The 15,747-nt window shown below is 39.5% G+C and overlaps 1 protein-coding gene across 1 annotated transcript in view; it reads left to right on the top strand.

The window, feature by feature from the left end:
• LOC126412464 (uncharacterized) overlaps positions 1–15,747 on the top strand; it is a 41,683-nt gene that overhangs the window by 3,643 nt on the left and 22,293 nt on the right. The window contains exons 3-4 of the mRNA XM_050082076.1: positions 10,591–10,705; positions 14,108–14,288. Of these exons, the coding sequence (XP_049938033.1) occupies positions 10,591–10,705; positions 14,108–14,288 (296 nt within the window). The remainder of the gene's footprint in view (positions 1–10,590; positions 10,706–14,107; positions 14,289–15,747) is intronic.

Here is a 15,747-nt window from a genome sequence, read left to right as displayed (position 1 = left end):
TCATAGTATGCAATCTCAAACAGCTCAAAATGTCTTACAGATATCAGAAATAGAAATGAATGGTCACACACTAGATGAAGCTACATGAGTAATGTTCCTGAAAATCAAGACAGATAATAAACTGAGTTGGCATCAGCACATGTATAAGTTAACAGAACTGTTCTGTGGTGTAATTTTGCATACTTTATCCCAATAGTTCCCTGCAGCATAATTCTCTGGGACTGTTCAGCTAAAGTCAACAAAGTACTTATTCTACTGAAGCATACAATAAGAATGTTATCTGATCCACCAGGAAGTTTCATATCAGCGCACTCACCGCTGCAGAGTGAAGATTTCACTCTGGAAACATCCCCCAGGCTGTGGCTAAGCCATGTCTCCGCAATATCCTTTCTTCAAGGAGTGATAGTTCTGCAAGGTTCGCAGGAGAGCTTCTGCGTAGTTTGGAAAGTAGGAGACGAGGTACTGGCGGAATTAAAGCTGTGAGGATGGGGCGTGAGTTGTGCTTTGGTAGCTCAACTGGTAGAGCACTTGCCCGCGAAAGGCAAAGGTCCCGAGTTTGAGTCTTGGTCCGGCACACATTTTTAATCTGCCAGGAAGTTTCAGCTTCATTCTGGTCTTGTTCTATGCCTCCTCAATGGCAGTACTGCTATGCACTTCAGTGCTGCTCATGGCACATTTTTGGCTTATCAATATTACGATCTCTTCCCCCCGATCTTCTGGCTTTTTGACATTGGTCACTCCAGTATGATGTTTGTGATAGTGATCAATTCCTGGTAATCCTGTTACTTTTTTGCCACTGCCTGACATACCAGTTACCACAATTGGTTTTTCGAAGAGCCAGTAGGCAGTTACATACTTCTGCTGCTACCTCCAACCCTCATTGTCAGGTTGCTCTGACGAGGTTGTGGGATATGACTCCAGTTCAATAACCTGCACCGCTGGAACTTTTATTCGTCTTCCTTCAGATGCTTTCTGCCACCGGCCATTCCCATGGTGGACCAGAGACATTGCAACAGTTATTCAGAATCATTGTAGGGCCCGCAACACCACATGTGGCATCCTTCACAGGCCATCCTCCTCACTAAGACCCACCAGCTAATTTAGTGCAGTAAGAAGGAATGCTGGAAACCCTATGTCTCCTATTTAGGACCATATGCCTCTTCCTCCCAGGCATGGGGCAAGTTTCGTAGTGATCTGGGTTGTCAAAGATCAACTACTGTTCTGGGTCTCGTCCTTCAGGGCAGGTTTTGTACCACAGTTCTTGCTGAACACCTAGCAACTATTTCTGGGACAGCATCAGCATCATCTTCTGACTCGGCTACCTTTCTAGTGCAGAAACAAAGTTGAGCACACTCCCCTATGTTTCATCCCCCTTGTCCACCGACCAAGCCAAATTATATAATGAACCCTGAAGTACAATTTTGGTAAACATTTCTGGAATACAGTGATCAATTAATTGTTATATTTAGATTAAAGTTCAGTCTTGATCACGTTATGTCTGTTTTAATGAGTAACCGGTTTCGGTTTTTTCTATAAAACCATCATCAGACCCATTGGCTCCCGTGGGTTGGTAGGTGGAGCTCTCCTTGCTGCTGTGCAGTCAACTGTGCAGTTGACTGCACAGCAGCATGGAGAGCTCCACCTACCAACCCACGGGAGCCAATGGGTCTGATGATGGTTTTATAGAAAAAACCGAAACCGGTTACTCATTAAAACAGACATAACGTGATCAAGACTGAACTTTAATCTAAATAGAACCCTGAAGTGACTGAGAACTGCTGTAGGCTCTGGCCTTGTCTCATGGTATGGCTGTATCTACTACATGTGCCCTACTGTTCTTCTTTCGAAGATCTCTTCCTTTTACAATGCTGAGATAGTTTCATCATCCCTCTCCTTATGCCAGGCAAAAAGCCAGTGTCTGTTGACAATTACTGACTGATTGGATGGCCTCACCAACATGCTGTAAAAACTGCTTGAAGGTTTTTTTTTTGTCCCCCTGTCAGAGTGGTTTCTGGGAGGGATTATTCACAATTATCTGGTTAGCTCGGCTTTTTCTAAATGCCAGCAGCTCATCAGTCTTTTCTGCCCTACTTAAGGCATACACCACCATTTGGCACTATCACGTTTTACTTATCCTCCACGATAGGAGCTTTCAAGGATCCTTACTAATATTTATTTGTCAGATTTTATCCCACCAGTAGTTCTGGGCTAGAGGTGGTGCTTCACCTAGCCTTTAACAAGTGTAAGAGAATTACATCCCACAAGAACACATGCCGAGTGTCATACTCTTCCTCATTGTCATGAATGGGCTAGAGACCTATGTCTGACCAGCTGAAAGTAGGACCGATCTATTCCATGGTCCTAAAGCTTACTGGACCCATGATCTTTCAGTTCCCCAAAGGTATCATGGTGCTACTGTCATTTACACTGACAGATCTAAAACCATTGATTGGATGGAATATGCTTCTAAATCCCCTGCTGTTCAGGAAGAACATTTGTTACCTGGAACTTGTGATTCTATGGCACAACAGATAGCCATTATCAGAGCCCTACGTTTTATTAAACAAGTCTCTCTTGACCACATTTTTATTTGCAGTGTCTCAGTGAGCAGGCTTTGGGCCATTGATCACTGTTTGTTGTCACCCTGTGATAGCTGCTGTTCGTGGCCTCCTCCTGGCCTTAGTTGTACTGCCTGCTCAGTTGTCTTTCTCTAGGTCCCAGGACATTTGAGTATACCAGGGAACGAACTAGCTGACCATTTGGCTAGAGAAGTGCTACCTCATCCCCATACTTGCTTTGACAGCCCCAGATGCAGATAAGGTCTCTGATCACTGGCAAATGGAACTACTGCTGCATGGCACTCCTCTTTCCTTAAAGAGCCTTAAAGACTGTACTAATATATTGGTGGAATGCACCCTCCTCGTGGCCCTCCATACTAAGTGTGATCTTTGAATTCCGTGCCTCTAATATTAGCAGACAATTCAGACTGTTGAACTGGTTTCCACTTTTCTCCATGATAGATGTTTTTATTCTCAGATATAAGATTTTTTAACTACCTTCAGAGCAGGGCAGGGTGATTGGGGTTTAGGGCTTCTCCCGCTGCACGGTGCACCTAGGTGTCCCCAAGCCTACCAACTTTGCCAACTGCCTCTTCATCCCTCTTTTACTCTATTTTAATTGCATTCAGATGCAGTTAGCTTCTGTTTCTGGTAATCGTATTTTCTATTTTAGTGTTAGTGTGCTATTATGAGTACCCTTTAACATCTTGACTGTAATGGAACAGGGGTGGTGGTATAGCTGTGGATAGAACAGCACCTGTTGTGTGCAGTGTCTGGGACACATGCCTGCTCTCTTACCTGTTTCTCTCGTCTTGCTTTTGTTATTGACAGTCCAACTGATGCTCACTACATTTTTAGCCTTCTCACTTTTACTGTTCTGAATCTCCCTACTGAAAGGTATTATTTGCTCTATAACTGTCTTTGTCTTTAATTGGGTTGTCAGGGGGTGAATGCGGTGGAGTTTCTCTCACCACGGATGAGTCCTGTGAGACCATATGAGGTGACCTGACTTCTCAGTAAATTATTCCTCAGCTTTGGCATCAGTATTGCCTTCAGTGTTTCAATCTTACCACTTCTATGTACTTTCATCATCAGAACACGTTCCTGGTGGACATTACTAATGCCAGATGAACTACCCCTGGGCTGAGTGACTAATAACCTCCTTGTTTAGTGCCTTAACCCCCAACTAACCAACCATCTATTTTGAGTCCTCTGTTGTTTATGATAAACATCAATGATATTGCACTTGCACTGTCTGAAAATACAAATTTTGTACTTTTTGGAGATGACAAAAGAATAGAAAGAAAAAATAGTACCTGTTGTCTTTACAAAGTACTTGAAAATTTCAACAGATGAATCAGTGCAAATTGATTATCATTAAATTGTCACTTCAAAGAATACAGTATGGAGAGTCTTGGTTGAGCAGAAATTGCACCCCTAGAAACAATAAGACAAATTGTAGATCTGAAGATGATCAGTACTTTGTGCTGGTCTTGACAGTAGACTCTCAATGTACAAATGTAACATACTTCACATACATAGATGAATGTCCATGTTATACAATAACATGACTGTGACAATGGTGTACAAAGTGCCTTTTGCCATACACCACAGGGCGGCTTGCAGAATATGGATGAGGTTCATTGGTAAGATTCTGGGAAAATGCAGTCAGTCTACAAAGGAGGCTGATTACAAAAAGTGTGTGACCTATACTAAGTAGGACTACCAGGTGGTATTGAATGTATGCATATTAACAGGCTTCTTCGACACACAGCATAACATCATAGAAATATTGGACAACCTGACCCAGCAAATGCTTGATGATAGACACTGACTATCCCGTGACAGCCAACTTACAAAATTTTAAGTACCTGAATGAAGTGACAAATCTAAGACTATATTACGGCTTCCTAGGTATTGCTCGTGTAAGGATTGTGAACACAATATTAGACTGATTATAGTGGACACAGGGACACTTAAGCAGTCATTCTTCCTTTGCTCCATATGTGAATGTAACAGCAATGAACACTAATATGTGATAAATTGGGAAATACTTCATAGTGGATTGCGGAGTACGGATGTAGAAGTAACATGGCTATTGTCAGTATGCCCAGTTGCTTAGAGCTATCTTCTAGTGGTTCTTTAGTGGTCTCCACATACTATTCATAATATATATTTTTGTTAAGTGAACACTTTCTTCCTCAGTGAAGAGTTGCTTTAAATTGTGATGCCATGAGACATTAGTGAATAGAAGCAGGAAAAGTAAGTCAAATTTGTGGGTGGTTGGTTTGGGGGAAGAGACCAAACAGCGAGGTTATCGGTCTCATCGGGTTAGGGAAGGACGGAGAAGGAAGTTGGCCGTGCCCTTTCAAAGGAACCATCCCGGCATTTGCCTGGAGTGATTTAGGGAAATCACGGAAAACCTAAATCAGGATGGCCGGACGCGGGATTGAACCGTCATCCTCCCGAATGCGAGTCCAGTATGCTAGCCACTGCGCCACCTCGCTCGGTCAAATTTGTGACCTTCCCATCTTCAGAGTATGCTTACTATCCGTAGTTCAAAATTTCCAGGGCTCAAACATAAATACTTAAGCTTATCTTTAATGTATGACTTCCAGTTAACACCTAAAACCCCTTTTGTTGTTGTTGACATGTGTTGCACAAGTGATGGAGCGGTGCGAAGAGAATGTAATGTTGCTGATAGAAGGGTATAGGTATCCCACTTGCTTGTGGGATCAAAGAGATCCACAGCACAAATTCTGAAGACATGGAAATGTGATTAGTAGAAAATTGCTCAAGTGCTTAAAGACCCTACTGGGGACATGAAAAAGATGATAAATTCATTAGATCATTGTATCAGGTGAGAACGAAGTGAAATAAGCACAAGATTTGTATGTCTTTATATTAATAAGGTAAGGCACAATAAATTTCCTTGAAAGTAACCAAATGCAAATACTTATCAGTTATGCCAATTAAAATTGAAAATATGTTATCATTATTATTGCTTATGTTCATGGTCTCTGTAATTATTTGGGTGATATCTCACTATTATGTTAATTATTTTTGATAAAAAATAATAGTGATTTACCTGGGATCACGTTATCTGCCCACTGAAAAACAATATAGCAGACTTGACCAAGTAGCCTATTCCTAGAAATGCTGATTTATAGCAGCTGTTGAAATAAGAAACGGTTGCTTACGTAAATGTCTTTGGCTGCTAATAACAAAAGTATAAAAACTACCTGTTCTTCAGGTTATCTTGGTTGTTGGTAATTAGTGTTCAGGTTTTAAATTTCCTCCTCGGTTGTAATAAGAAACCAGCAAAAAGTGTCAAATCAATGAATGTGCAAAGTTTTTGACTAAGCTAAGGAAAGCTGGAGCTATGATTCAGTGCTAAGTGCACTACGTCCACACTTTCTGCATTATGTATAAATTGAAACCCACACATTATCTGGTTATTTTTGTTTTGCATTGTGGCTGTAGTTCAGTGTTGTATCCTGTGTGCCAATTATTAGTGACATAAAGCAAAGTTCATAGGCTGTGTTCACTATCTTGTGTTGACTTCTGTTCCCTCTAGTATAAAAAACTTGGTCACAGATTAAGCAAATTATAATGAACGCTGATGAATTATTTGCAAATGTGTATTCACTGGTGTTTGTTTCCATTCGCTCCATTGTAAAGAGGGCTTAAGAATTTATGTTACCCATTAACCTGAATACTTTTTCTGTATTTTTGGAATATGATTGACATACCTATATGAGGTCACACTTTTGATGAGATGTGAAGTATGTGAAAGGAAGGGAACAAAAAATTAGTTGCTAGTGAAAACCTTGAAGAAAAAAATTATTGTATAGGCATCAGTCAGTTTCCACCTGACAGTTCTGTCCTCTTGCAGATGCGATAAATATATTCATCTAATTTCAGTTACCTTCCCCATGAACCATGGACTTTGCCGCTGGTGGGGAGTTTTGTGTGCCTCAGTGATACAGATAGACGTATCGTAGGTGCAACCACAACGGAGGGGTATCTGTTGAGAGAACAGACAAACCTGAAGAGGGGCAGCGGCCTTTTCAGTAGTTGCAGGGGCAACAGTCTGGATGATTGTCTGATCTAGCCTTGTAACACTAACCAAAACAGCCTTGCTGTGTTGGTACTGCAAACGGCTGAAAGCAAGGGGAAACTACAGCCGTAAATTTTCCTGAGGGCATGCAGCTTTACTGTATGGTTAAATGATGATTGGGTCCTCTTGGGTGAAATATTCCGGAGGTAAAATAGTCCCCCATTCAGATCTCCGGGTGGGGACTACTCAAGAGGATGTCGTTGTCAGGAGAAAGAAAACTGGCGTTCTACAGATCGGAGCGTGGAATGTCAGATTCCTTAATTGGGCAGATAGGTTATAAAATTTAAAAAGGGAAATGGATAGGTTAAAGTTAGATATAGTGGGAATTAGTGAAGCTCGGTGGCAGGAGGAACAAGACTTCTGGTCAGATGACTACAGGGTTATAAACACAAAATCAAATAGGGGTAATGCAGGAGTAGGTTTAATAATGAATAGGAAAATAGGAATGTGGGTAAGCTGCTACAAACAGCATAGTGAACGCATTATTGTGGCCAAGACAGATACGAAGCCCACGCCTACCACAGTAGTACAAGTTTATATGCCAACTAGCTCTGCAGGTGACGAAGAAATTGAAGAAATGTTTGATGAAATAAATGAAATTATTCAGATAGTGAAGGGGGATGAAAATTTAATAGTCATGGGTGACTGGAATTCGGCAGTAGGAAAAGGGAGAGAAGGAAACGTAGTAGGTGACTATGGATTGGGGGTAAGAAATGAGAGGAAGCCGCCTGGTAGAATTTTGCACAGAGCACAACTTAATCATAGCTAACACTTGGGTCAAGAATCATGAAAAAAGGTTGTATACATGGAAGAAGCCTGGAGATAGTGACAGGTTTCAGATAGATTATATAATGGTAAGACAGAGATTTAGGAACCAGGTTTTAAATTGTAAGACATTTCCAGGGGCAGATATGGACTCTGACCACAATCTATTGGTTATGAACTGTAGATTAAAACTGAAGAAACTGCAAAACTGACTAAACCAGAGGTTGTTCAGAGTTTCAGGGAGAGCATAAGGGAACAATTGACAGGAATGGGGGAAAGAAATACAGTAAAGAAGAATGGGTAGCTCTGAGGGATGAAGTAGTGAAGGCAGCAGAGGATCAAGTAGGTAAACAGACTAGGGCTAGTAGAAATCCTTGGGTAGCAGAAGAAATATTGAATTTAATTGATGAAAGGAGAAAATATAGAAATGCAGTAAATGAAGCAGGCAAAAAGGAATACAAACGTCTCAAAAATGAGATCGACAGGAAGTACAAAATGGCTATGCAGGGATGGCTAGAGGACAAATGTAAGGATGTAGAGGCTTATCTCACTAGGGTTAAGATAGATACTGCCTACAGGAAAATTGGAGAGACCTTTGGAGAAAAGAGAACCACTTGTATGAATATCAAGAGCTCAGATGGAAACCCAGTTCTAAGCAAAGAAGGGAAAGGTGGAAGGAGTGTATAGAGGGTCTGTACAAGGGCAATGTACTTCAGGACAACATTATGGAAATGGAAGAGGATGTAGATGAAGATGAAATGGGAGATATGATACTGCGTGAAGAGTTTGACAGAGCACTGAAAGACCTGAGTCGAAACAAGGCCCCGGGAGTAGACAACAATCTATTAGAACTACTGACAGCCTTGGGAGAGCCAGGCCTAACAAAACTCTACCATCTAGTGAGCAAGGTGTATGAGACAGGTGAAATACCCTTAGACTTCAAGAAGAATATAATAATTCCAATCCCAAAGAAATCAAGTGTTTACAGATTTGAAAATTACTGAACTATCAGTTTAAAAAGTCACAGCTGCAAAATACTAATGCAAAGTCTTTACAGACGAATGGAAAAACTAGTAGAAGCCGACCTCGGGGAAGATCAGTTATGATTCCGTAAAAATATTGGAACACGTGAGGCAATACTGACCCTACGACTTATCTTGGAAAATAGATTAAGGAAAGGCAAACCTACGTTTCTAGCATTTGTAGACTTGGAGAAAGCTTTTGACAATGTTGTCTGGAATACTCTCTTTCACTCTGAAGGTGGCAAGGGTAAAATACAGGGAGTGAAAGGCTATTTACAATTTGTACAGAAAGTAGATGGCAGTTATAAGAGTCGAGGGGTATGAAAGGGAAGCAGTGGTGTCGAGGGGTATGAAAGGGAAGCAGTGGTTGGGAAGGGAGTGAGACAGGGTTGTAGCCTATCCCCAATGTTATTTAATCTGTATATTGAGCAAGCAATAAAGGAAACAAAAGAAAAGTTTGGAGTAGGAATTAAAATCCATGGAGAAGAAATAAAAACTTTGAGTTTCACCGATGACAGTTGAACGGAATGGACAGTGTCTTGAAAGGAGGGTATAAGATGAACATCAACAAAAGCAAATAAGGATAATGGAATGTAGTCGAATTAAGTCGGGTGATGCTGAGGGAATTAGATTAGGAAATGAGACACTTAAAGTAGTAAAGGAGTTTTGCTATTTGGGGAGCAAAATAACTGATGATTGTCGAAGTAGAGAGGATATAAAATGTAGACTGGCAATGGCAAGGAAAGCATTTCTGAAGAAGAGAAATTTGTTAACATCAAGTATAGATTTAAGTGTCAGGAGTTCATTTCTGAAAGTATTTGTATGGAGAGTAGCCATGTATGGAAGTGAAATGTGGACGATAAATAGTTTAGACAAGAAGAGAATAGAAGCTTTCGAAATGTGGTGCTACAGAAGAATGCTGAAGATTACATGGGTACATCACATAACTAATGAGGAAGTATTGAATAGGATTGGGGAGAAGAGAAGTTTGTGGCACAACTTGACTAGAAGAAGGGATCGGTTGGTTGGACATGTTCTGAGGCATCAAGGGATCACCAATTTAGTATTGGAGGGCAGCGTGGAGGGTAAAAATCGTAGAGGGAGACCGAGAGATGAATACACTAAGCAGATTCAGAAGGATGTAGGTTGCGGTAGGTACTGGGAGATGAAGCTGCTTGCACAGGATAGAGTAGCATGGAGAGCTGCATCAAACCAGTCTCAGGACTGAAGACCACAACAACAACAACAACTTCAGTTAGGAGTCAGTATGAATCTTTAATCATTTTTTGGCTCTACTGTGTCTTCAAGTTGGGGGTGGGGTGGGGGGGGGTGGAGGTTGGGTCATGTCAGGTAAGGTACTCAGACCAGAGAGATTCACCTGTAGGGAGGACAGGGGCTCATTGCATGATGTAGCTCTGTGATGCTGTGGCATTTATTGAACAATGGTATGACGCCATGTCATTGACTCAGTAGATCAGTGGATCTTTGTCAGCAACCAATCCAATGCTCTCTGGTAGATCTTAGGTTTATTTTCTTTCACTTATCACTCCTTTCACCTCTGTGTGAAAAAGCTCAGAGTTGCACTGCGATTCAGACCCCTTGTTAAACTGTAGATGCCTCTTTAACTGACTGAGTATATCAGTTCAAAGATCGGAGGAAGAAACAAGCATTCCAACTCCTACCAGACCAAGCCTATTAAAACATTGTGGTATTCATACAAACCTCCAGTATGAGGACAAGCTGTACTGTCATAACATAAAAGAAAAATGAGTTAGGTTGCATATTCTTATGTGCATTGTTAATTGCAAATATGAAGAGAGAAAATGGATATCAATCGTATAGTTAATAATGAAATAATATAATGGTGAAATATCAAGGGATGGATTAAGCACATCAAGTAGAGACTACAAAATTTACCTTTCACATTAACCATTTAATTTTTGAAAACCTGGATTATGATACGCATGTCTTCAAGCACAGATTTTAGAATTTAGTTTAAGAAGGTGCTATCCACACAATTGCATTTACAGTGTAGTGTTATTAATTGATCTTGGCAATTATTTTGTCATGAAGACCAAAAAGTGAAATATTGGAAGTGACTATGTAATACTTCATTGCTTTCCAGACGGACCAGGCAGAGATAAGTGCTCTGAAAGACTCTGAAAACTGTTCACCAGCATTTCGAATAATTGTCAGTTGCAGTGCTGAAAATGCAAATTCCAAGGCACTGAATTTTTCAGGTGAGTTAGTGGTGAACTGCTCTCATATGGTTGCTGTAATTTACAAACAGAATTTTGTTTACTTATCATAGTGTCCTATAAACATATTTCCACCTTCTGAATTGCATCTGAAAAGGGCCTAATTAGTTTTATATTCAATGATTTGCTCAGCAGTACTGATATAAATTATCAGGGACATGAGGAAGATGGGGGTTCAACATGCAATTGATGACTACTTCGTTAGGCATGGAGTGCAAGTTGACATTGAACGAGGGCGGTAGGAAATCGGCCATGTCATGTTCAAATGAATCAACCTGACATTTGCATTGATTGATTTAGGGAAGCCATTAAAACATAAATTTCAGCCACTCTCCTACCTAATGGGAGTCCACTGTCTTAACCACTGCACTACAGTGCTTGATGCATCAACAGATTATGTGATTTTTGTGTGTGTGTGTGTGTGTGTGTGTGTGTGTGTGTGTGTGTGTGTGTGTACAAGTACTGCTCTGTATGGTAACTTCAGTAAACAGAGGTGCTGGTTTCCTCAAATCAGAACACTCAACATCACACTTGAACTATCTACCATTGCCAAACTGCCACAACGAATGATGCACTTACTTTCCAACTTACTCTCCTGGTGTAATTGGGTCCTGAATCTTGGGACTTGCCTCTTTTATTTCACATTTCATCAGACATAATTACACACAAACAACAACAAATGCACTACGATGGTAACAATATAAACGCGTTTCATACACAGCACTAGTCAAACACTACCATACTATAATATTTAGCACAAGACACAATTTGTCATCACATATTCAGTTATTATCATCACAGGGTCAGCCTACAGTAGATAAGATTCATACAAATTGCATCATTGTTGCGACTGAACCTGTAAATGAATAAACATGAAGCTACATGAATGGTGTGTGGTTCTGTAGCATAGTGAGTAAGTAACAGTCCTGACAGGCAGAAATTCGTGAACTCAGATCTCAACACATAATAATTTTTTTTATGGTTAAATCTTTATCAGAACGACTTTGATTGTGATTTTTATTCAGTTCATTGGTTTAAATGTGATTTTTTAAATTCTGTGTCACATCATTTACATAATTGTATTGATTTTTTTACATGTTTTTAGTTTTTCTTCGTACCCCAGACAACCATTGTCATTTAGTATTGTCTTTGTCTTGGATGTATTAATCAGCTACTTCGACAAGGCTGTGATTTCCTAAAATCATGCCCTGAAATGAGGTCCATTCTGAGATTTTGCCCACTCCATGTAGAATCGCTTTTCGTCACCATCCCAATCACCATAATATCCTTTTCAGACCATATGCTCCTTGTGCACTACAACGTGTCCTTGGTTCTTGCCACCTGCCTGGCCTTAATTTACATTAATTTCTTCTGTCTCAGCATTTCTTCACAGTAACTACTCCTTTCTTCCTTCTGTTTTAGTTTTCTACTCCTTTCATTTCTGACGTGTATATTTTTCGTCGTCCCCCTCCTGCATCTGTTACATACAATGCACTTAGCTTTTCTCTCTAGTAAGTTGTGCACACTGTTTTAGCAGTAATTTCTGTCTCGCATATTACCCTGTCCTCCAGCTTTAAGCTCTCAGGTTTTTCAAATCGCGTCTGGTGCAGTCCTCAACAATGTCTTTCCTTCTCATCCAATACGGTAAGTCTGTCCTGACCCAGGGTTCTGGGTGACTTTTCCAAACTCTTTCCTTTTTCCTAAACCTCTCCAGTCCTTTTCTTTCATGCCTCTTCCTTCACCTTCAACACCTCTGCTAGAAGAAGGAGCCCGGCTCCAAAAGCTTGCATACGTAAAAGCATGTTTTGTGTGTGTGTTCCTCTGCCACCACCGCTTGTTGCTTTGATCAAATATTTTGTTATTCAAAACACAAGGAAGAAAAATCTAGATTCTGGTAAGAATTTCTAGTCAGGTATTTCAAAAGTTGCACTATGTTTTTCCTTTCTTTGTATATAAATCATAAAGTTTGTCATATTGTGGGCCAAAGCAGATTTATCATATTCTCTATCCCCCTTCAAATAACAGAAATTTTGTTGAAATTATAGAGATTGGTTGGCTATTACTTGCCTTCAGGAGGGTAAATTCTAGTTCTGCTGATACAGCATTTAAAAGTGGTAACTATTCCTAACTTCCCTGAATATTAGGTATTCCTTGAGGAGTAAGTTGGGATAAGTTGTGGAAAATAGCTGAAGACTAGGTGACACTCAGGCAGGAGGCTTTTGCAAAACATTATCTATGTACTGACAACTATAGAAAGCTCTAATAATAGTGAGAAGGAAACTGTGACATGCCAATCCTGTACAGGCAGTTTTGTTGTAGTGTATCTGTCCACCCTTCGTGTATTACCATAAGATTTATTGGGAAATAATAAAAAAAACAGCAAATTAGTCATAAATTATACATAGAACTTATCAAAAAAGTCAGAAGAAGAAAGAGTGAAGGTGTTAATGTAAGAGATTAACAGTATCAAAAAAGCATTTACCAGCTTTGGAAAGGGATGGACATCAGAAGGTGCCGAACCCCTTCAACTTAGCCTGAAATTAATAGCTGATGAATGTTAAAGAGCTAAGGATTTTATGTTTTGAAAACTGTGTTTGTTTATTTATTTATGTATTTTTACCACAGTACACATGCAAATATGAGCCTAGATTACTTAATTTTGATATGAGCCAGTACATAAACAGATTCACAAACACTAATTAGAAACCACCATGCATTGGGATTTGGCATAGTATGTACTTAAGAGTTATACAATACGGCAAAAAACTCTTTAAGTTATATACAGTGCCGTAATAGTGCTTGTTTAATATACAAATAGATTTTTTTAGTCATCTATCATATTTCATGGCAGGTTGTTAATATATAGCAAGAAAATTGGTGGATAAAAATCAAAATTCTGTGATCATCCCTCATCACCACCTACATCAGATTACAATTTGTATTGGGTTCATTAACACTGAATAAAAACTTTGTCATTACCCTTTTGTAGATACCAATATTAGAGGCGAGGTAGAACTTGGTCCAAACAGTTAAATGTTTTTGTTGAGTCGAAGAAGATACCTGGTGGCCTGAACTTGTCATTTAGTCTTGTAACAGCCTTACACACGACAGAATAAACTGCATTTTCTGTTGCTGTACAATTTGTGAAGCCAAAAACTTCCTAGTCTGACGAAAAATATGTGCCATTCACCATGATAAGACAACATGTCTGGCATATGTGAAACGTGGAGGTAACTGACCTGGAAGGGATTCTAAGCCCCATTCGTAATTTCTGAGATAACATTGTCTTCCAATAACTGGCACATGTTGTTGTAGATCAGTATAATGCTGAGTAAAAGATGTATTATAATTTATTCTAGATGGAATTCCTTTGTTGTGTTTCAGCTTCACAACAGCCTACCGGAACAAAGACAGCCATATCAGCATTGCAGCAGCAATTGGCGGATGTTATTCAACAGGAGACCTTACGCATTGATGAAGCTGTGCGTTGTTTTCAGGAACAGCAATATGCAGCACTGGAAGAATTCAGAGAGCGAGCACACAGGGATCACAATGCTCTTGTCAAGTGAGAACCTCATAAATAAAATAATTTTGTAGAATGTAGACACTGTACTGTTTGTTACTATTATATGTCGCGCTGAAATATCATTGGGTAAAAAATTGGTTTTGTAAGCATTATATTCCAATATGACAGATATAATCAGACTGACAGATATAATCAGTTTTTTATTTCCATTCCCATAATGCTGTCTTGTTACCTTATGTTAGTCAGTTTTGTACATAGCATTCATGAGTCAGAAAAACAAATTACTCCGTGTGAGGTACACACATTTGGTCATTGTGTCACTTCTTGAAATGTATCACATTTGTGGTATCCTGAATGATTTCCCTTACATTTCTAACATTTCCCTATTGAGTATCTCTCTTATGAACTTGTTGTTGACATAAAATTAAATCCTAACTTTTCATCTTTCCTTTACTCCTGAATCTTGTTGAATTTGCAGCTGTTTAATCTTCAGGGCAAAAGGCTGGTATGAAAGACTGTGCGGGTATTTTTTTTTTTATCATATATAATGTAGGTAGTTACACTGCTGTGATGTTCAGTTAGGATATTTTTTCACATTTCTCTTTTTCCCCAGTTTTATGGAGGGTCAATGAGTACATTTCATTGATCATTGTTTTGTACCGCTTCTCAGAGTCTCTGCATGCCATCGCCTCCTTGAAAGTTTGTGGCTCATAAGTGACTTGTGCAAGCTACATAATATTGCAAACCAACTGGAGGGCAAAGTTAATCACGATTTGTAAGGCTTATTCCTTGTTGAGCAACTTCCTCGTTAGCATAGGGTCCTTGTGTCTTAAGCAACTTTATCATCTTTGCAAATATTGGGACGTTATAACCATATATAATGTTGTAGGCCTTGAGTTCTGTAGAATACCCTGTGCCAGTTTCGTTGAAGACTGTCTCATGAAACAGTTAGTAGTTAGTTAGTCAGTCACATGTTCCATTGAGCATTTTGCACAGTGGAGCATGGTGATGTGGAACGAGTCATTTTACATTCACATCGTTTACATACGGTTACTTTCTGAACTTTTCAAAGTTTTATTTTATTTTTATTATGAAAACAAAAAGATATACGTATGTGAGTTAGTCATCCCTACCCACCACCTTTTACATATTACAGCAATAGAAGTTCTTCTATGGAGTAGGAGTTATCAAGGAGAAACTTTCTCACTTTGTTTTCAAATTTTACTTTGCTGTCTGTCAGACGTTTTATATCATTGGGCAAGCGAACAAAATTTTTTGTTGCAGCATTCTGCACCCTTTTTTGTGCTAAAGACAACCTTAATTAGGAGTAATTAATGTCTCTTTCCTTCTGGTATTGTAATTATATACCTCATTGTTCCTTTTGAACTGTACTGGATTATTCACAACAAATTTTATGAGGGAATAAATATAATGTGTATAAGTAGTCATAATGCCAAACTCATTAAACAGAGGTCTACAAGATGATCACGGGTGGGTG

The sequence above is a fragment of the Schistocerca serialis genome, chromosome 7 (assembly GCF_023864345.2).
Source record: "Schistocerca serialis cubense isolate TAMUIC-IGC-003099 chromosome 7, iqSchSeri2.2, whole genome shotgun sequence".
Classification (NCBI taxonomy): domain Eukaryota; kingdom Metazoa; phylum Arthropoda; class Insecta; order Orthoptera; family Acrididae; genus Schistocerca; species Schistocerca serialis.
This window is presented reverse-complemented; position numbering and strand designations above follow the sequence as displayed.